This window comes from Chiroxiphia lanceolata, chromosome 30, assembly GCF_009829145.1.
Source record: "Chiroxiphia lanceolata isolate bChiLan1 chromosome 30, bChiLan1.pri, whole genome shotgun sequence".
Lineage (NCBI taxonomy): Eukaryota > Metazoa > Chordata > Aves > Passeriformes > Pipridae > Chiroxiphia > Chiroxiphia lanceolata.
Genome location: NC_045666.1, coordinates 1,809,373 through 1,830,987, shown reverse-complemented (window position 1 = coordinate 1,830,987; position 21,615 = coordinate 1,809,373). Strand labels below are relative to the sequence as shown.

Sequence of the window (21,615 nt, the reverse complement as noted above, 5' to 3'; positions counted from 1 at the left end):
CCACAGTGACCCCCCCATTGGCACCACCGACCCCCAGAGTGACCAGTGACCCCCCCCATTGGGGCTACTGATACCCCCACAGTGACCAGTGACCCCCCTCATTGGCACCACCGACACCCCCAGTGACCAGTGACTACCCCCTCACTGGGGTCACTGATACCCCCACAGTGACCCTCCCATTGGCACCACCGACCCCCACAGTGACCAGTGACGCCCCTGGGGTCACTGACACCCCCCCGGTGACCCCCCAGCACCCCCGGTGCTCCCCCCCCCATTAAATTCACCAGGAGCGGGGGGTGGGCACAGCCTGTATTGCCAAACCCCGGGTGACACACGTGGAGCAGCGGGGCAGGACCCCCCCGACCCCCTCCCCGGCACCCCCCCCCCGAAATCGGGGGGCTCCACAGCGAGTCCGGGGGTGCCCCCTGCTCGCACCCAGTGTCCGAAGGCACCAACCCCCCCCCAAGAGGGAAGAGCCCCAGAGGCACCTCCCGCCCCCATCCCTGTCCTGGGGGGGGTCAGTCCACTCCAGAGCCCCCTTTGCTGCTGGGGCAGCAGAGATGGGGGGGCCTGTCCCCGTCCCCGTCCCTGCACCGCAGCCAGGACCCCCCACCCCATCCCGGGGTCCCTCTGTCCCCCTCCAGGGGGCCCCCCCATCCCCATCCCGGGGGTCTCCCGCCCCCCCCGCAGCCCCCTCAGATCTCCTCCAGGAAGTCCACAGGGAACAGCCCCACTTTGCGGCCGGTGAAGACTTTGACGTAACCGTTCACCTCCTCCCCCTTCTGCACCACGATCTGGGGGGCGAGAGGGGGGCGGGTGAGACCCCCGGGACCCTCCCCCGGAGTAGGGGGAGCCCAGGGAAGAGCCGTTCCCACCCGAGGGGCCGGGGGAGGTGGGAAGGGGAGGGGACGGTGTCGCCGGGGGGTCCCCGGCTGGTGACGGGGGGGGGGTCCCACCTCACCTGATCCTTCTTGAGCGTGATCTGCCCGATCTCCCGGTTGCCCACGAAGGAACGGGTCACTTTGTGCACCCGCTCGCCCGCCCGCACCCGGATGATGAAGTTGGGGGGGAAAAACCCGACTTTCTCACCGATCTTCCCCTGCGAGGAGGCAGCGAGTGGGGAGTGGAGGAGTGGGGAGGGGGATCCCGCCCAGGGGTCCCGGATTCACCCCTCCCCACCAGGCTGGGGGTTGGGGTGGGGGCACGGCAGGTTTGGGGGGCTGTGTCCCCCCCCCCCTTGGAGCACCCTGGGCTTTCCCAGCCTTACCCGCCACCACTCCTCGTTGGAGTCATCGACCACCGTGATCTTCTCCCCCGGCCTGGAAGGGAAAGAAGGGCCCTGTGAGGGGGGTGGGCAGGGCCCCCTCCCCGCGGGAGACCCCAAGGAAAACTGCTCTTCCCGTGGGATCAGCTCCTCCAGCCCCGTGCTCAGGGACAGTGAGGGATGAGTGCAGCCCATGGGCTTGGGGACAGGCAGGTCCCGGACGGAGCAGCTCAGCCTCGAGAAATCCACGGAACCACATCGAGCCAAACCTCAGGAGCCTTGGGAAGGAGCCCAGGACACAGCTGGCAACTCACGGGAAGTCCAGGTCGTCCTTCTCCAGGGCTTTGAAGCGATAAAGTGCCACAAAATAGTGGGACTGCAGGAACGCCCCCGGCTGCGGCTTCTTGTTCTGGGGGGGGGGGGCACAGCGGAGTTTGGGGTCCCAGAGGCTGCAAACGGCTGCAGGGATCCCAGCAGGGAGATCCCACAGCCTCTGCCCACGGTTTTGGGGTGCAGGATGAGGACGGGGGGTACCTTGTCATCTGTCGGGCTCTTCTCAGCCTTCTTGTCCCCTTCGGAGGCACCTGGGAATGGGAAGGGGGGGGGGTCACACCTCCCCTGGTGGTGCCTCCCGAGGGTCTCCTCAGTCTACTCGGGGACACAGCGAGAGCCCCGGGGTGAGGATTTGACCTGGAGACCCCCTTTCTGCAGGGCACACCCCACCCTGGTGGCCCCCCAAGCACAGTCGGGGGCTCCCTCCCTGCCCCGTGGGCTCGGCCCCCCCCATCCTCGGCCCCCGCACTCACCGCCCTCGGCTTTGCTCCCCGCCGGCTTCGTGGCCTCCGGCTCCTCGTCCATCATCGCAGCCAAGGGCTGGAAGGCACAGAGAGAGCTCTCAGGGGGTGCAGAATGCAGGGGGGGGGTCAGTGTGTTGCCAGCACAGGAATTCTGGGGAGGGCCCGACCCCCCACTCACATTCTTCTTGTCGTCCTGCCCCTTCTTGCGCTCCTTGTTGGCCATGATGACGCCCGTCCGCAGCGTCTCGAACACGGGGTCGCTCCTGTTGTCCGCTGGGGGGGCACAGGGATGGAGGGGGGGGTCGTGGGTGGGTGGGACACGAGGGGATGGGGCACCCCGGGGTGGGGACCGGGGGGACGGGGCACCCACCCCTGGCACGGGGACTTACAGAGCTGGTCCTTGACGCAGAGCTGGTCGCTGTAGAGGGGGGAGCTGTAGGCCCGGCGGAACCCGGGGGGCTGCGGGGAGAGGGGGGGGGTCGGAGCATCAACCACCCCCCAGACCCATCCCATCGGAGCTGGGGGGACACGGGGGGCCCAGAGGGGGGGAAGCCAGGGCCCCCCTCAGGGCCGGGAGGTGACGGGGGTGGTGGCACCGGGGTGGCCCCGGGCGGGGGGGGGACCCACTCACGATCTTGCCGAAGCAGCGCTGCATCTCCACGTAGGACTGGCAGTGGTGGTGGATGTTGGTTTTGCAGTTCTTGCACCTCAGGCCAAATTTGTTGTTGACTGGCAGTGGGGGGGGGGGGGTGGAAAGGAGAGGGAATGTGACACTGCAGCTCTGGAACAGCCGGGACAGAGCCCTGGGCAGCCTTGGTCCCCAGGCCCTGCCCTGGCTTGGCCGTGGTCCCCAGCCCTCATCCTGGCCGTGGCTGCAGCCCCCAGCCCGAGCTCCAGCCCTGCCTTCCAGCCCCAGCCCTGCCCGTAGCCCCCACCCTGCCCACAGCCCCCGACCGGACTCACGGACGATCATCCGGGCACAAACATCGCAGAACTTGGGTTTTTTGAAGTAATGATCTTTGAACTTGTGGGGTTTGTCATTGACGAGTTTCTCGGGCTCAGGAGGGGGCTCGGGCTCCTCCTCCTCTTCCTCCTCTTCCTCGTCCTCATAGATGTAGTAGATGGGGCCCCCCGAGGGGCTGACCAGCTCCCCGTTGGGCTGCGGCTCCGGCACCGGCTCCTCCTTCGGTTTTCGCTGGAAAAGTTGCTTCAGCTTCTGCAGCTGCTGGGGCAGGAGAGGGTGGATGGTGCATGGCAGGAGGGCAGAGACCCCGTGCCCAGCCCCTCGCCCCACTGCCCTGACCCAGAGACCCCTTCCCCAAGTGGGAGGAGACCCCAGGAATGCTGTGAGGATGGGGACCCCCCTCCTGGCCCCATGAGGTTCCCACAAAAGGGGGAACTGTGGCTCCTGAGCACCTTGGGGACGTGGGCATCCCAGAGGAGAGCCGAGCTGGGAAATGCCCACCCAGCACCAGGTGGATCAGGGTCCCACCAGGCACCCCCAGCCCTCCCAAGCCTCCTGGGGCAGCGGCAGGATGATGTCAGCAGAGGTGGCTTCCCCCTGTGGCACCCGGTGGGCACCCACTTACCCGGCTCTTGGGTTTCCCACCTGAAGCCGGTGAAGCCGCTGGCTCTGGCACTTCCTTCTCGGTCATGCTGTGAGGGGAAGGGAGAGACAAGGCATTGGCTGGGGCTGCTCCTGCTGCAGGTGCCCGGAGTGGGCAGCCTTGTTGGGTGGGCACTGCCTGCCCTTCCCCTGCAGTGCCCGGTCCCACTGCCCATTCCACAGTCCTGGCAAGGACTGGTTCTGCCATGGGGAGCCCCGGGGTCACTCCTACTGCCCATCCCACAGCCCCTGTCCTGGCAAGGACTGGTTCTGCCATGGGGAGCCCCAGGGTCACTCCTACTGCCCATCCCACAGCCCCTGCCCCAGCGAGGGCTGGTTCTGCCATGGGGAGCCCTGGGGTCACTCCCACCACCCATCCTGCAGCCCCTGCCCCAGCGAAGGCTGGTTCTGGCCCCGAGAGCCCCAGGGCCAGGCTGGAGGAGGCCAATGCCCAGCCCAGCGCCTGGCACGGCCGCTGGCTCAGGGCCGTGGTGCCAAGTGCTGTGAGCCAGCCCCTGGGCTACCTGCACGTGCCCACCTCTGCCTGGGCATCTCCATCTCGCCATCGAACTGCAAACGGAGCCGCTCCCGGCCCCTCGGGACGGGCACACGGGTGACACCGACGGGCATCACCCGGCCTTGGGCTGCCACCGGGGTAGGACCTGCTCTTGCATCCCCCAAACCATCCCGCTGCCACCTTTGACGACCCTCCACGCAGTCCTTCCGCCCAGACTTCGATATTTTTGGTGACGCCCACCCCGAGCCCCCCCCAGGCCTCGTGAAAATCGAGGAGAAACCATCGGAAAGCAGCGCTGGGGCTGGGGGGCGTTGGGGTGAGGGGCACCGCAGGAACGGGGCACCCCAAGGTCCTGCAGCAGCACGGGGGGGCCCACGGGGGTCAGGGCCACGGCGAGGGGGGGGCCAGGGCGGGGAACCCACTTACCCTGTGCTTGGAGGCCTCGCCCTGCGCTGCTGAACCCCCCGAGGGGCGGCCGGTGCCGGTGCAGAGCCCCCAGGCCCCCGTGGCGGGCGCGGGGAGGGCGGTCCCGTGGCCAGCGGAGTGACAGGGCAGGGGGGACGACAGCTGAGCGCTGCCGGGGGCTGACGCCGGGAAATTGGAGCCCCGGCGTGCGCCGGGCGGGAGCGGGCGGAGGAGCCACCGGCTATTTGCGTTGGTGGGTTGCTGGGCGTGCCAGGGGCCCCCCCAGCCTGGCATGGGACAGCGGAGGGACCGGGCACAGCGAGGGCTCCGGGAGTTGGGCGCTCCAGGGGCTCTGTGCTCCGACCTCGGGGCCTCCTTCGCTCCCGTGTGTGAGAACCGGAGCCTGGGTGGGGGGCACGGGGCAGAGTGGCAGCAGAGGGGGGGTCTCATGGGGCAGAGTGGCAGCAGAGGGGGGTCTCATGGGGCAGAGTGGCAGCAGAGGAGGGTCTCATGGGGCAGAGTGGCAGCAGAGGGGTCTCTGGTGGGGCAGAGTGGCAGCAGAGGGGTCTCTTGTGGGGCAGAGTGGCAGTAGAGGGGTCTCTGGTGGGGCAGAGTGACAGCAGAGGGGTCTCTTGTGGGGCAGAGTGGCAGCAGAGGGGTCTCTGGTGAGGCAGCTCGTGGCTGCCTTGGCACCCTCTGGCACCAAATCCTGCTGGGATGGGGGGAGTGGGAGCCCAGTGCTGCCAGGCTGCCTGTGCTGGGGGACAGGGCCCTGGATGGGCATCCTGGGGTCCCCACAGTCCCTGCCCAGCTGTGGGGAGCAGCGAGGTGGGAGCTGGTACAAGTCTGGAGTTGAAGCCCCCCCTTTCCCGGCTTCTCTTACCTGCGTTGGGAGCATCCCAGTGCTGCTGGAGGCTCCGGCTGTGCCACCGAGGCTGTGCCAGCCCAAATCCTGTCCCCACCTGCACCTGTGCCAGCTCCAGGTGCTGCTCCTCAGTCACCAGGAGTGTGTTGCTTCCCAGCAGGGGACACTCCATGCCCTCATTCCTGCCCTGGCACAGCTGGATGGGGCTGGCAGCTGAGAGAAGAGGCTGTGAACATCTGTCAGGGGTCCGGGCTTGTGGCTCCCCACAAGCTTGTAGCCCTCAGACATGCCAACCCAGGGGCAGGACTGGGCAGGACACATCCCCTTCCAGTGCCCCTTCCACTGTCCCCTCACCTCACCAAGGCAGCCCAGAGCCCCCAGCCCTTGGCACTGGCAGAGAACTGGGAAAGTTACGTTCGAGTGATGGACAATTTTCCTTTTTTTTTTTTTATTTAAAAACAACCCCCCCCCAAATAAAATAAAACCAAAAATACCCCCTTCCCCCCCCCCCAAAAAATAATAATCCGATTAAATAAAATGTGCAGTGAACATACCAATCAACACCTGTATGTGAGGTCCAACACAGTGCTTAAACAAAACCAGAGACACAGGGGAGGGGGGGCGGGCACGGGCGTCACTCCAAAAATAATAATAATTAAAAAAAAAAAAAAAAAAATCAACTTCTCGTCTCTTAATTATGTTCATATAAATATATCAAGGGAGGAGGGCGAGAGGAGGAAGGGAGGGCGGGAGGAGAAGAGGCCCAGGGGGGTGCCCGGTGCCCGCGGGTGCCCTACTGGGAGCTGGCCCGCTCCAGCACCCGCAGGTCGTAGTTCTTTTTGGCCACGCGCAGCTTGAAGCGGCTGAGGGAGTTGTTGAGGCGGAGGGAGGCGTTCTGGGCAGCCAGCGGGCTGGGGAACACGGCCACGATGGTGTATAAGGCAGCGAGGTCACCGTGCCTGCCGTTCTCCGGAGTCCCGCTGTTGTCCCCGCCGCCGCCGCCGCTGTCCCCGCGGCGCCCCTGAGTCTCTTTGAGCCACTGGATTTTGGCACCGGCCATGGCGAGCTGGGTGAAGAGCTTGTCGGCCTCCGTCCGTGTGATGCCCTCGGGCAGGTCCGTCACCTCCAGCACCCGGCCCAGCACTGTGGGGAGAGAGGACGAGTCACCGGCCGGGTCCCGGGAGCCCCCCGGGCTGGAGCACCCACCTCTCCCTGGCCCAGGAGTGCTGCGCTGTGCCAGGCTGCCCCCAGGTATTTCTCTAATCAGTCACTTCCCCCAGACTGCCCCTACCTGCTCCCTGCAGTGCCCCAGCCCAATCCCTTCCCGTGCACACAACCTGCTTTGGGAGGAGCTGGGTACTGCCCAGTGTCCCAGGGCTCCAGGGACACCGAGTCCTTCTGGTGTCCTTTGGATGGCCTTGGCTGGGCACTTCGGGCTCTCCCAGGGGCTCTGCCCTGTTTTCCTACCCCAAACCTCAGGGACCAGGACTGGGAGCCAACCCTGACCCTGGGAGGGAGAATGGCTGCATCCCCAGAAGGCAGCAACACGTGGCTGTGCCCTGCCCAGAGGTCCCCAAATCCCTCAGCAGCTCCTGCCCCAGTCCCTGCCTGGTGGTCCCCAAGCCCCTGTGCAGCTCCTGGCTCCAGCCCTGGCTCCAGGCTTAGCAGAGCTGCTGAAGGGATTCTTTGCTAATATTAACGTGGCACAGCCAGGCCATGCCAGGGGCAGGGAGGGCGGCTCTTAAAGGGCCCCCTGTGACCAGCTGCTGGTGGTGACACGGAGGTGACATGGGGGACAGGCCCGAGGCCTCCAGTGAGGGCTGCTCTGTTCAAGCTGCGGGTCCCTCCCTCCCCAAGGACCTTGTGGAGACCCCCCGGGTGAGGGACAGGCAGGAACCACTCCCCAAAAGCAGCACAGGGTCCTGTGGGATGCTGGTGTGGGCACCTGGAGCCTCCAAACCCTGCGTGTGTGGACAGGAGAGGGCAAAGGGAACTGCCCGAGGGGGTCACTTGCCTACGTCGCTTGTCCCCAGGTCGGTGGACGCCGACTTGAGGGCCTGTCTCTTGCTCCGGTTCCCGTGTTTCATCCCAGTCTGCCCCTTCAAGAGTGAAAAGGGCACCGTGTCACCTCAGGGGACACCGAGGCCTCCCGGGGAGGGGACTGTGCACTCCCGTGGCCCGGCTGTACCTGGTGTGCCGTGTAGCCGGGCTGGTTGTGGAGCAGTGGCGGGGGGCAGAGGGACAGGTTGTACTGCAGCGGTTGGCCCAGCAGCGAGTACCGCCCGTCACCTGCGGGAGGAGCAACTCCGTGGGGACCCTGGGAAACGCCAGGGAATTCCCAGGGAATTCCCAGCCCTGGGCTGTCCCCACACACCTCCCCCTTACCTTGTGCCGGGCCCATGGGCCGGGGGAACTGCGTGAGGACAGGGAGGGGGCTCAGCCCCGTGCACACACTGTTGAGGTTGGTGACGGGCGACGGCGTCGGGGACTGGGTGGGGGACGTGATGGGGCTGTTCAGCTGAGTGCTGGCCTGGGGGAGGGACAGGGTCAGACACCCCCGGTGCTTGTGAGCGCTCCCACAGCCGCGGGGTGACCCCCCACCCATCGCCCAGCCCACCCCGGCAGCCCCAGAGGCTGAGCTGCCTCCTCCCCGTCCCTCCCAGTCCGCCCAGTACCTGAGCACTGGTGTCGGGGTTGTAGAGGTCTCCTGGCTTCTGCCCCCGCTGCTCCAGGCTGTAGTACTTACAGTGGCTCCACTGCACCACGGGGGGGTTCTGGGGGGCCTGGGGGCCGTTGGGGACATTCAGCTGCATCACCACGACACCGGGGCCTGACGGGGACACCCCTGGGGACAGACACAGGCACGTCTGGCCCGGGCTCTGCTGCTGTGGGACCTGGGGCACCTGCCTGTCCCTGCCACTGCACACCCTTCCCTATGATCACACTCTGGACTCTTCTCCTCTGTGGAAAAGCCCCACCAGGATCCCCTGGGATCCCTCTCCTATATGGCATCATACATCAGAGAGTGATGATGTTTAATCCAGGAGAAATGGGAGCAGGGGGTCAAGCTGATGGGTGGCAGCTCAGTGGCTGCTCTGAGCATCACTGCAGGACTCTGAGCACAGAGCTGGGCCCAGAGCTCCAGCATCCCAGCCCAGTTCCTGCAGCTCAGCAGGCCCAGAGCTCCACAATCGCAGCCCAGCTCCTGCACCGGCTCACAAGGCCCCACCTTGCTCCCAGTGGCTGGGACAGGGAGCAGGAATCCTGAGGCTCCTCACCCACAATTCTCCCGGCTCTCACCAACCCACAGCCCACACAGCTCCCTCTGCCACTCCCACCCCACTGCCCTCCAGGGCAGGGAGATGCCAGGCACAGGCCAGTGCCACCCTGGTGCTGCATCCCAATCATTCTCAGTGGGATTCCCAGCCTCAGGAACCCCCTTGCACAGACACTCCCAGACTTGGCTGCGAGGCGGCAGCTCCACGATCCAAAGGCTGATGATCCCACCTGGAATCAGTGCCAGCCCTGCCCGTGGCCCCTCGTACCTGAATACTGCTGCTGCATCTGGGGGGGGCTGCAGGGGGCCGGGGACTGTGGCATCTGGTACTGCTCGGAGCCGGGAGGCTGCAGGAACCCCACGGACGGGCTGGGGAGCAGAGAGGGAGCAGGTGAGGCCGGGGATGGGGAGGGAAAACCCCGGGGTGTCTGTGCAGGTAACTCCCAGCTCCCTCTGTGCTGGGATGGCTGGACACACAGGAGCCTCTGGAGAGGGCTGGACATGCAGAAGCCTGGCATGCTGGGGGCCAGGAAGCCCTGGATCTGGGAGGCAGGACTCAGGGAGGAGCAGCTCCTGTGGTGCTCAACCACCTCCAGCTGCAGGAACAGGACGCTCCCCCTCCCCTCTCAGCAGGGCATGGAATCATCCAGTGGAATCATGGAATCCCCTGATTGGAAGGCACCCACAAGGAACATCAAGGCTGTCTCCTGGCCCTGACAGGACACCCCCAAAACTCCCTCTGTGGGCAGCAGCCCCCCCTCTCCCCAGGGCAGGCCGGAGGGGCAGGAGCTGTACCTGGTGCCGTTCTGCTGGGCAGTGGGGATGACGCTGTAGTAGATGGGGACCCCCCCAGCCTGGAGCCCCCCCTGCACAGACTGACTGGCTGGCACGAGCACTGGCTGCTGGAAGGGCTGCTGGACCACGCTCTGGGACTCACTGGCCATGGGAACCTGGGCAGGGAGGAAAGCAGCAGGTTACAGGTCACATGGAACAAGGAGAACTGGCCCAAGGAGACACCAGCAAGGGGAAGAGATTCCAGGGGGTGTTTTCCTGCCCAGGCAAGGCAGCCCCTCCCAAGCTCTTCTCCCTGTCAGGGTTGCCAGGGGCTCCAGACGTGCCCCACAGATTCCCACATGGATGTGCCCTCCCCAAGGTGCTCTCCAAGTGGGTAATCTCCACCTCTGGCTCCAACCCTCAGGCACAGGAACGGGGCACACCCTGCCCATGGGGTCCCCTCCCAGCCCCCCAAGCTGGAGAGCAGCAGGTGCCCACCTGGTACGAAGGCAGCGGCGTGTACTGGACCATCAGGCCTTGCATCTGGCTCCCCATCCCACTCCTCTGGCTGCTGAGGAGCCCGGGGGGCTGTGCCTGCTGCACCCCCATCACGCTCTGCATCTGGCCCCCCATGTTGTTCCTCTGGCTGTTGAGGAGCCCGGGGGGCTGCGCCTGCTGCACCCCCATCACACCTTGGTATGTTTGCTGCTGGTTGGACATCACTGGCTGTAAACCTGCCAGAACAGGGTTTCAATGGAGCAGCTTCCCAGCTGGACGTGGGAAACAGCCCCAGACTTGGGATATAGGGGCTCAAGTCCTGCTCTGCCCCCACCTCCTGCTAAAGAGTGGGGAGTGGGCTTCCTTAGGGCAGGTGTAAAAACACCTGAGGGAAGCTCCTGGCTTTAAATCCCCTCAGTGGGGCTTAAATCCACCTCATCCCCGCTCCAACAAGCTGGGAGGAAAGGGAGGGGAAGGATTCAACAGCCTCTACAGGCCAGGATCCAAATTCCCAGCCAAGAGACAGGTCCAGCAAAGAGCGGGAGACGGGGAAGAGCAACCTGGCCCCAGAGAGCACGTGGGAGATGCTGAGAGCCACAAAAGCAGCAGAAAAGGGAAAGCTCCCCCCCCTCCCCCCTTTCCACCCCCTTACCTGGCTGCTGGGACTGCTGGGGGAGCTGCTGGGGGCGCTGGGAGCTGTAGGCCACTGGGTGACTGAGGGGTCGGTATTGCTGGCTGGAGTTCGGGTACTGCCCGGGGGGGTAGTAAGAAACCTGAATCTATCAAGGGCAAGAAAACACAGTTGGTGAGAACACAGGAGGGAGGGGATCCAAGAAAGCTGGTCCCCCAGGACCAGTTTTCTCTCTCACCTGGCCTGGCTTCTGCCGAAGGGAACCACCCAGGGCTTTGGCTCCGTGGGGAACCGCAGCCCCTTCCCGCGCCTCCCAGCCTCCTCCTCCAAGCCTTTCCCAGCACAGTAGTGCAAGAGCACAGTAGGCACAACTCTCCTCACAGCTCAGGGGACAATCCTAGAGGTCATAAAGCCCTGCAGGACCCCAAAGAGAGCTTAGAGGTGTCAGCCCTGAGTCCGGCCACTGTCCCTCCCCCACCACTGAGAGCCGGGAGTGGCCCGGGGGGTGCCCGGGCAGGAGCCTCGTGGGCTCACAGGGACACAGGGGCAGGGACCATCCTGTGCCTAGCAAGGGAAGGTGAGACCCAGAGCTTGGACCCCTGAGGGTGGATCCATCACCAACGAGCAGCAGACAAAGAGGGGCCCACTCCCCCGCAGCCCCTGCCAGCTCTGGGGACGTCCCCTCGTGTCCTTACTTGCTGGGGAGGCTGAATGTAGCCCTGGGGCTGCAGCACCTGCTGAGTGGGGGCCGTGTGCCCCGAGGCGGAGTAGCTGGAGGTGGGAATGGGCTGCCCAGGGGTTGCCATGATGAATCCTGTCTGCTGAGGGTGCTGGGAGATGAGGGATGACTGGAACATCGCCGAGGAAGGATCCGGGGCCTCCGTCGAGCCCTGTCGGCTGAGGCTGATCTGCCCGAAGGGGCTGCTGAGCTCGTCGGCCTGGAGTGGGACAAGGGGAAGGATGGAGGAGGACAGCATGTGGGCCAACAGCACCTAGCACACAGCTCTGCTGAGGAGTGCAGAGCCCTGCTCCCTGCTCTGTGAGGAGCTCCCCCAGCACAGGCCCCCAGACACGAGCCACAGGCCCAGAGCAGGATGGGGGGGGGACATGCGACCTGCTGGGGGGCCTAATGCTCAGTGGACACTCAGTGACACGGGGGATCCCACGCAGGCAGGGGTGACCCCAGCCCACAGGCCACGTCCCGTGGGGCACACCATTCCCAAAAGATCCCGGTGGAGACAGCACGGGGGCTGGCTGAGCCCACAGGGCAGCCACGGCTCCCAAACCCCAGCACTGGGCAGAAGCATCGCTTCCTGGGGAGCTCTGGGCTTGGAATTTGCTTTTCCCAGGCTCTTTGCAAGGCTGCCACTCCGGGATGGGCGGTGCCACAGCCTCAGGAATCCCAGTGCAGCACAGAGCTCCGTGAATCCCAACCCCACGGGGTCGGTGTCCGGGACATACCTGATCAGCACAAGCTCACACAACACAAAACACAGCACAGAGCACAACAGAGAGTGCAGAAGAGGAACTGGGGTTTATACCAGGTTGTACTGCTGGGGTGGAGAGACTGGCAAGAGGACTTGGGGGCAGGAGCTTGGAGAGTACGGAACAGGCTGCAGCGCCGGGACCGGCTACGACCAGCGGAGAAGGGAGGAGAGGGATCCGAGGGAAAGGGAGGAAGGAAGGAAGGATGAGGAGGAAGGAGAGAAAGAAGGAACAACAAGGTTAGTCAAGTGAGCCAACTGCAAACACACAGAGGGGCAGTGCAGGGGTTGGGAAGCACGGAGACCATTCCGGGGCAGGATCCATCCCGGTCGGACACGGCCCGGCCGGAGGCTCTGCAGAGCCTGGGAGGGGTGGCCTGTCCCAGAGCAGCTCTTGCCTGGCAGGAGCAGTGGCACGAGCTCACGAGGGCCAGCAGCAGCAGCAGGGTCACTTCTCCCCACGCAACACTCCCGTCTCTCCCATTTCCAGCAGTCCCTGCAGTGCTCCTTGGCCATTCCTGCCAGGAATGTCTTCCCTGCACGCTCACCTTCCACAGGGACCCCCACTTTGTCACCCTGAGGACCTGCTTTATGACAACTCCTCACTCAAGCCCCACACTTCGTGCTTTGGGCATCGACCCTGTGATGGTCAGTGCTGGAAGGGGGGGGTCAGTCCTTTGACTGAACCTTTGGTGACACTGAAGGGACATGGACATGGGGACAGTGCATTTCCACACCCTTCACCAACACTCAAACACCTGAAATCAGTTTTTCCAGGACCTAAACCATCAGACTAGAAAATACAAACACCAGCATGGCCCAGTGATCCTGTAGCAGGACAGGGTCTGTCACAGGGACAGGGGCAGAACAAGTCCATAGGAATGACACCCATGGGTGCTTTCCAGAGGGTTCCACCCCTGGGAACAGCCCAGCAGGCTGTGGAACAGCAAACACCCCTTGGCTTTAACTTGGGGAGGGTCTGGAGGACACACCCAGCTCAGCTCCAGGTCTGCCTCCCCCAGGACATCAGGAGACCAACCACAGGGAGCTCAAACCCAAGGACCAGTCGGGACAGTCCCGAGGGAAACTGGTTCCAGTTTGCCACTCATCCAAAGACTACAGACCCTTTTTCCAAAGGGGCTGCTGGCCCGAGCAGATCAGAAGGGGCTGGGAAGCTGGGATATCCCATGGAATCATTCAGGCACAGCACAGCCCCCGACCTTCCCCCGCTCTGCCACGAGCACGGAGGGACCGTGACCGTGGGGACCCCCAAACCCCAGGGGTGGGCCCAGAGCCCCCCCCGGGTGTCCTCTGGCCCTGCTCCCCCCGTGCAGTGAGTGACTCACCTGGGACATCATGGGGCTGCTCATGGCCGGCGGCTGCTGGGCGGGGGGGGGGGATGCCGGGGGGCTGTGGGGGCGGTGGTGGGGCCGTGCAGGGCAGGAGGCCACGGCTGGGCTGCGAGGACGGGGACTGGCTGCACCCCTCGGGGGCTCCTAGCACCAAACCTGCAACGGGGAGACAGGCACGGAGCATCAGCACCCGGCACACACACAGGCTCGGGGGGATCCGAGTGGGATCTGCCCCCCCCGGAGCTCCCAGGGGGTCAGGGGAGCAGGCAGAGGGAGGAGGCACTGCTGTGCCTCTGCTCACAGCAAAGCGAGGGGCTGACACTGCTGGTGACACCCCCGGGGCTTGGACCTCCCTCCTTCCATGGCCAGGGGCACTCCCTGACCCTCCAAGGCTGATCCCGGGATCTCCTCCCCTCTTCTTCCCACACAGGGAACAAGAATCCAGCTGCCAACAGCAGCACCCGCCTGGGGGAGGCTCCTCACCCCCAAACAAGGCAGGGATCCCAAAATCAGGGAGCTGCCAGGTGTGCCTGGGTCAGCTCAGCACCATGGGATCGTGGGGAGGGGCTGGGGAGCTCCAGTCCCAGCTCAGCTCTGGGCACAGACAGCAGCACCAACCTGAGTGCCCAGAGCAGAGAGGGGAGTGTGGGGACCCCATTCCGTGGGGACCCCATTCCGTGGGGACCCCATTCCGTGGCCCCACAGACCCCTCCTCTCTGAGGAAATGGCAAGCTGAAAGCAACCCCTTCCCCTGGCAGGCAAAGCTGGGAAGGAGTGTGATGCACACACTGCTGGCACCCAGCTGGGAAGGGTCTCCTCAGTATTCCAGTCTTACTTCCAGAAATAAAAGGGTTGTGCAACTATTGCTTCATGCCCAGTAGCTGCTGCTTAACCAATTCTGCCTCTGATCTCCCACATTTCCACAGCTGATCTCCAAGGATTCTGCTGAGGAGCTCTGTCAGCAGCCACTTGCTGCAAAGGAGGGAATATTCCACTGACAGTTGCCCAGGGGCTGGATGCTGTGATGGGAAAAGAGCCCCCAGGCCCCAGGCACTTCCAATCCCATGGAATAAACATAAGGATATGGAGGAAGGTGGGTTTGGTGTTTTTCTTCCTCAAGTGATAATTCCTTTGCCTATTTTTTTTTTCTTTCTCCCAGGATGTTTCTAATCATCTGCCCTTATGTAAAGCCTGGAAAGCAACTGGCTTCTGTTCCCAGGGGAGACCCGGAGGGAAAATTACAGGAAGAGCCAAAAAGCAGCTCCTCTCTCGCTCTGCTCTGCACACGTTGGGACAGATCTTCAAATAAGTGCTCCCAGCACTCCATGAATCAGTCCTGGAGGTGGCTGGAACACCCAGAGCGAGCACAGCCCTGGCACGATGGGAACAGGATCCCGGGAGACACTGTGGGCACCTCCAAACTGGGACAGGAAGGTGTGGTTCTGAAGGCTGGGTGCTGGGACACGGGCCAGGAGCCTCTCAAATACATCCTTTTTGGTTGAAAGGACTCTTGTAGAGCAGTTATTACCCAGGCTCTGCCTCTCCTCCTCAGGGAAAGGACAGTTCCCAAAGATTTGGGACTTGCTGCCGACCAGTGGGACTGGAGGACAGTGGGACAACCCTGGGTTCTGCTCACTGACACATCAGCAGCTCCCCCAGCTGTCACCAGACTAAAATGGGAGCAAAACCTCTGTTGCCCCTTCCACAAACACCCTTCACAAGCAGCAGGTTGAAAATTATGGATTCTGCTCCTCCCTGTCCGAGGGGAGCACAGACATTCCCTGGAACACCCAGGACACACATCCCTTGGGAAGCTGCTCCAGGAGCAGGTCACCTGTGACACCCCCCAGGAACATCCCCCCCGGGCTCTGCTCCGTGGTACCTGCACAGACAAGGAAGGACTGAGCTGGAGCAGCAGAGAGACTTGGGATCCTAATTCCCTTTGGCTCCCAAACCCTTGCACTGCCCCCAGCAGCTCTGGAGCTCAGGCCCAGCTCCAGCTGCTGTTTGCTCCCAGGAGCTCAGTGAATCACTCTGAGAACACCGTGGGCAGATCCCAACTAACACAGTCTTTGTCTGACAGTGGTGTCTGATGAGACTAATTGGTGACACCTTTCCCTGCCCTCCTTGGAAAGCAAGGCACAGTGCCAGGAGGTTCACCCTGAGCATCCTCAGGGCTGGGAGGGATTTTGGGAGCAGAAGGGAATGGCGACCCAACCTGGGGCACAGCAGGGGAGAGAAAACTGGGAGTTTGAGCTGCAGGGGCTGGGAGCAAACACTGTCCCTCGTCCCAGGTAACTGAGGGAGGGACTGCAGAGGTGATGGTGACAAAGCAGGCGATCAATCGGGTGGCACACCCACGCCCAGGCACCGAGATCCTCCCGTTGTGTAACCAGGGCACCACGAGCCCCCAGTTCCCCAGCCCAAATCCTGCGTGCCGGGCGTGCAGGGAAGCTGGACCTGCCTGGAGAAGCGGCTCTGTACCTGCCCGGGACGTCCTGCTGGCAGCGCTGCCCTTGCTGCTCCCCACGCTGTCCCCCCGGGTCAGGATGGAGATGCCACTGAAGCTGCTGGCCTTGGTGACGGGCGGGCGCAGGGCGCGCATGGAGCCGTCCGAGTCCGTGCTGCTCCAGGGCCGCGGCTCCAGCGCCTTCAGCTCGCTCTCAGTGCTGCTCTGGCGGCTGCTCGAGGCCCGGCCCAGCCCGTCCCGGGGGCCCCTGAGGAGAGAACGAGTCACTGGGGGCTCCGGGGAAGGGGCAGCAGCAGGGGAGGGGGGACACTGAGTCCTGGGGTGGGGACACTGAGCACTGGGTCTGGGTGGGGACATCGAGTACTGGTGGGGACACTGAGCACTGGGGTGGGGACACTGAGCACTGGGGGGGACACAGCACTGGGTCTGGGTGGGGACACTGAGCACTGGGGTGGGGACACTGAGCACTGGGTCTGGGACCCTTGGGGTGGGAACACTGAACACTGGTGGGGACACTGAGCACTGGGGGGGACACTGAGCACTGGGGTGGGGACATTGAGCACTGGGGTGGGGACATTGAGCACTGGGGTGGGGACACTGAGCACTGGGGGGGACACAGCACTGGGTCTGGGTAGGGACACTGAGCACTAGTGGGGACACTGAGCACTGGGGGGGACACTGAGCACTGGGGTGGGGACACTGAGCACTGGGTCTGGGACCCTCGGGGTGGGGAGGTCTGACAGCAAACACCCCCCAGGTCACAGCTCTTTGGGCATCACCGTGAAGAGCCAGGGCTGTGAGTGTCCCCTGGGGCTGTGAGTGTCCCCTGGGGCTGGGGGTGTCCCCTGGGGCTGGGGGTGTCCCCTGGGGCTGGGGGTGTCCCCTGGGGCTGAGGGTGTCCCCTGGTGAGAGCTGGCTCCTGGCCCCTTCTCCAGCCAGATACAGCCATGGAAGGGGCCCAGCAGGATCAGAGCAGGATCCTGTGCTAAAGCCCTCCCTGTCTCAGAACAGGAGCTTTTAAAGGCCTGGAGACAAGGCAAATGGAGATCTCAGAGACCACTTCCCACCCCAGCCCTTGGGAGGATTTCTGCCCAGTTGGCACAGTTTGCACAGAGCTGTGGCTGTGCCATCCCTGGAAGTGTCCAAGGCCAGGTTGGACGGGGCTTGGAGCAACCTGGGCTAGTGGAAGGTGTCCCTGCCCATGGCAGGGGGTGGAACAGGATGAGTTTTAAGGTCTCTTCTACCCAAACCATTCCAGGATTTTGTGACACTGGAATATTGCTGCACCCAGAGCTGTACCCCCACTGATCACCCTCCCTCAGCCCAGGCCAGGTCTGGCCACAGCAGGACTTTAGGGAACATCAGCACAACAATATCCCAAGCAGTGAGCCTGGTTTGTCCCAGGAAGGGGTTCCTGGGCTTTCCCTGGGGAGGAATGCTGGGGAATGCCACACTGGAAGAGCTGCTGAGCCCAGCAGCAGCTCCACACAGTTGTGGAGGGGAAAAGAGAGGCTTGGAACTCCTGAGGTGATGTCCTGGGCTGTTGGGAGCACGTGAGAGCCCAAAATCCATCTCTTGGAAGAGCAGTGCAGTGGTTATATCCCTAAAGAGCTCGAAATGGTCCTGAGGCCCACGAATCCTCCCTCTCCCATCCAGGGGAGACCCCAAAGGCAGGTTCACCAAGCTCTTCAGGGCCTGGGCACCACAGGCAGGGAAGCCTCTGGCACAGCCCTGGCTGAGCTCAGCTCCCAGAGCTGCAGCCACATCAGCAATGGGGCTTTTGCCACATTCTGGGTGAGTTTTACTCCAACCCCACAGACTGAGAACTGCCCCCCCTGCCCTGCACACCCCTGCCACAGGACACAACCCCTGTGACTGTGCTGAGGACACTGGATTTTCCAGGACAGCCTCAGGCAGGTGACAAGGAGAGGGACAAAGCTGCTGCTGACCCCTCAGATCCTCCTGTCCTGTCCCACCCAGAGCTGCCTCGTGTCCAGAGCTTTGGCTGGGAAGGCAGAGCACAGCAGGGATGAGACTCTCCCTTTTCATCCCATCCTTTATCCTCAGCCCTCAGCAGCCTCTGGCAGCGGGGTCTGTGCCAGGTGACTCACCAGCCTGACTCCAGCCCTTTCATCCATGGGAAAACTGCTTCCTAAGAACACACTGCTCAAACTGTTCCCAGTGCCCTCAGCAGCTCCTCTGGCTGAGATGGAGCCTGAGCCACTTCACTGCCACCCTTAAGTCATCCAGCCTTGATAATCCAGGATTAGGGACAGCCCTGCCTGATCCTGATGCTGATCCTGGCACTGTCAGGGCAGGGATTTCCTATCCTTTTGGGAGACAGGAGGTGGAATGGTTTGAAAACTGCTGGAATTCCTCCCTGCCATTCCCACCCTTCTTTGTAATTGATGAACCAGCCAAAAAAGGACTCAAAACTGATGTTGCAAAGAAAACACCTTCAGTAACTCCACAAGCATCCACTGATGGGGGGGCTGCTCCAGCAGGACAGGGGGCAAAATAAACCACAGAGAGACCCCTAAAAATCTGCCTCTGTGTGGGAGAGCTACAAGCAAAGCCTTCTGTGGAGAGCCTGCCAGTCAACATCAGAGAAAAGCATCATCTCAGAGTGGTGCAGGGCTCTGGGGACACCCCCAGGGTGCTGGGCAGCACTCAGGGCTCTGGGGACACTCCCAGGTGCTGGGCAGCACTCAGGGCTCTGGGGACACCCCCAGGGTGCTGGGCAGCACTCAGGGCTCTGGGGACACCCCCAGGGTGCTGGGCAGCACTCAGGGCTCTGGGGACACTCCCAGGTGCTGGGCAGCACTCAGGGCTCTGGGGACACCCCCAGGTGCTGGGCAGCACTCACCTGCTGTCCGTGAGGAATCCGTTCTGGCCAGACTGGGAGCACGACCATGGAGGTGGGAAGGGAAGGGAAGGAAAGAAAAGGGAGACTTAGTGGCTCTGAAAGAACGACCCCAGGTGATTTCAAAGGGTGGGGCTGGGACAGGGGGTGTGTTGTGAGCAGGTACAGGTCGCTCAGGTGTGGTGCTGAGCCTCCTGATCCCTGGGGATCTCCATCCAGGCCCTTGGGAACCTTCCCTGACACCTGCGACCCAGGATCTCTCAAATCTGAGTCCTCCCTCCCTCCTGCTCTGAGGCAGCTCTGGTGGCACCTTCCTCCATGTGACATTTATTGCCAGGAAAACCAGGCAGTGGGCTCAAGGCCAGCCCAGCCTGATCCATGCTGGTCATCCCTGCCTCTGGAAGGCAGAGGCAAAGCTGGCTCAGCCCAGGACACTGAGCAGGAGCCAGGACATCCCACTCTGTGCTGTCCTACAGCCCCTGCCCTAAGCCAGGACTTTGGGCCTGTGCAGGTAAGACAAATCCCTGACCACCTCTGGCTGGAGAGTGAGAGGCACTGAGCCCAGGGAAGGTGCAGATTTCTCCTGGAAAGGGCCCACATTCCTCCTGGGAAGGGCCACATTCCTCCTGGGAAGGCAGAGCCCTGCACTGCTGGGTCAGGAGGTGGAAGCTGCAGCACTGGGGAGATGAAGCTGCTGCTCCTTTTGGGTTCAGCAACTGGTTTTCTGGTCATCCCAAAACTGCCACTGCATAAACCTGTAATCTTTGGGGCAGCAAGGAGCAGAACTGCCTCCTCTGTCACCTCTGCTGCTCCCCGAAATTTTAGGGAAGCTGCAGACTGGGAGCTGTGGGTGTGGCTCCTCTACCCCGACATCTCAGACACCTTTGCTGGGAGCTGGAATTCAATGGCAGATCCCAAATCCACTGGGAAATTGGTGGGAAAGGCAACAATGAGATCTGACCTCTCAGCACACTCAAGGCCACCTTCTGCCCCAAAGCTCCGGGAGGTTCCTGGCAGGTGAGGGATCCAAACTCACCTCTCGTGCAAAGATCCGCTCCCTGACCCGCTGATATTCCTCCTCTCGCTCTTCTATGGATTTGCTCCTTCTCCCATCCTGCAAGGGGAGTCTGATCTGAAGGGACAAACACAGCTCAGGGGTCAGCAGTTGCCAGCAGGAGCAGGGGGAGCTGCTGGGAATGTGGAGGTGGACTGTGGTGCCTGGGAGCAGTGACCCAGCCTCTGCCTCTGCACCCACCTGTGTCTAGGGATGAACATCCCACAGGCATCCAGGGATGAACATTCCTGGACATCCATCCACCTCCTGCCTCAAGCACAACCACCCTGCCTGAACTCTGCCTGATCCAGAGGTCTGGAATATCACCCCAGGGAGGAAAGCTGAAGGCCATTCTTTGGAGCACGTGCCAACATTCCTGCTCCCTCATGGATTCTGAGCTCTGTGCCAACATTCCTGCTCCCTCGTGGGTTCTGAGCTCCGTGGGCAGCTGCAACTCTGAGTGGCACCACAGGGAGACCACAGACTGGGACTGACTGCAGCAAACAGCTCCTGACCCTGACTGACACTCAGGAACACGTCCCAAAGCACGGGACAGAGCTGGGGTGATGGGACTGGGTTTGGATGGGATCTGGGGAAGAAATTCCTCCCTGGGAGGGTGGGCAGGCTCTGGCACAGGTTGCCCCATCCCTGGAAGTGCCCAAGGCCAGGTTGGATGGGGCTTGGAGCAACCTGGGCTAGTGGAAGGTGTCCCTGCCCATGGCAGGGGGTGGGATTGGATAATCTTTAAGGTCTTTTAAAGGAAAGGTGGGGAGAGACACTTGGCAACGCTCAGCTTAGGGCATTTCCAAGGAAACCTTGGCAAAAGGCTTCACCTTAAAGCCTGGCCCAGCCCCCAGATGATTTCAGGGTATGGAGAAGCACCCCCACAGAATCCCCACCAGTTCTTCATCCCTTTCCATGGTATTTGGAAGTTTTCATATTGAGATGCTGCTGCTTGGGTGGGGTGGGAGCTCCTATTAAATCTTACTGGAGGAAACCCAAGAGAATTCTGGGAGTTGTCCTCATCTTGGACAGGTCACATCTGACTTTCCCAAGGGATGCAGACCCCCCCCTCACCTGGTTATCATCCCGATCCATGCTGGTGTCATCCCGTTTCAGGATAAACCTCTGGGGGAACTCTGCATTCTTCTCATCCTTGATGTGCTCAGAGAACCTCTGCTCGGGGCTGCAGGGAAACCAGCCCTTGTTAGGAGGGAAGAAACGGGCACAGAACAGGCAGAGAAGTTTGTTGTGTGAAATTCCAGCTCTGGCTGATGGCAACGAGAGCTCCTGCCCTTCTCTGGGAACTCTGGAGAGCCAGGGAGGGCTGGAAGGGAAGGATCTTCCCTATTTATTCATTCCATGACCTGATTCTTCTTGAGAGGGGCCCTGCCCTTCTTAGGAGGCAAAAAAAGTGTGGTGTGGAACCCAGGAGCATTCCTGGGCTGTGGGGAAGGGAAGGGAGAAGGGAAAGGGAAGAGGGAAAGGGAAGGGCAAAGGGAAAGGGCAGGCTCCCAACCCCTTACATTCGTGTGTTACTGGTCTTGTTGATGATGACAGCCTTCCCAGTCTGATCCACGTTGTGGTCCATCCCAAAATAGGCAGCGACCCTGTGCAGCAGCATCCTGTGGTACGAGGTCATCTGAGGGAACTTCTTGAACTGGTTGCTGGGAAGAGGCAGGGAGAGGGTTACAATTCCAAGCAGTGTCATATCAGGATGTACAAGAGAACAGGGGATGTTCCCTTCCACCCCTGGGA

General features: G+C 62.6%; 2 protein-coding genes across 3 annotated transcripts in view; both read right to left on the bottom strand.

The window, feature by feature from the left end:
• Positions 1-660: 660 nt before the first annotated feature.
• Positions 661-3,716, bottom strand: STAC3 (SH3 and cysteine rich domain 3). Of its 2 annotated transcripts, none has more exons than XM_032713494.1 (11): positions 3,651-3,716; positions 3,025-3,283; positions 2,693-2,790; positions 2,451-2,520; positions 2,240-2,334; positions 2,071-2,137; positions 1,799-1,848; positions 1,579-1,673; positions 1,268-1,319; positions 962-1,099; positions 661-794 (listed from the first exon to the last, which is right to left on the bottom strand). In XM_032713494.1, exons 1-11 carry the CDS (start codon positions 3,714-3,716, stop codon positions 696-698), a joined length of 1,089 nt encoding a protein of 362 aa, XP_032569385.1. In that variant the 3' UTR covers positions 661-695. The 2 variants fall into 2 exon arrangements, with proteins under 2 accessions (XP_032569385.1, XP_032569386.1); XM_032713495.1 differs by having other exon boundaries at positions 696-794; positions 3,025-3,286.
• Positions 3,717-6,005: 2,289 nt separating this feature from the next.
• R3HDM2 (R3H domain containing 2) overlaps positions 6,006-21,615 on the bottom strand; it is a 32,796-nt gene continuing 17,186 nt past the window's right edge. The window contains 18 exon segments of the mRNA XM_032713493.1: positions 6,006-6,597; positions 7,469-7,553; positions 7,643-7,743; positions 7,840-7,984; positions 8,130-8,299; positions 9,000-9,100; positions 9,527-9,681; positions 10,004-10,239; positions 10,656-10,782; positions 11,330-11,572; positions 12,176-12,265; positions 13,465-13,525; positions 13,527-13,626; positions 15,955-16,187; positions 18,807-18,838; positions 19,840-19,935; positions 20,935-21,043; positions 21,384-21,524. Of these exon segments, the coding sequence (XP_032569384.1) occupies positions 6,248-6,597; positions 7,469-7,553; positions 7,643-7,743; positions 7,840-7,984; positions 8,130-8,299; positions 9,000-9,100; positions 9,527-9,681; positions 10,004-10,239; positions 10,656-10,782; positions 11,330-11,572; positions 12,176-12,265; positions 13,465-13,525; positions 13,527-13,626; positions 15,955-16,187; positions 18,807-18,838; positions 19,840-19,935; positions 20,935-21,043; positions 21,384-21,524 (2,575 nt within the window). The 3' untranslated portion in view covers positions 6,006-6,247.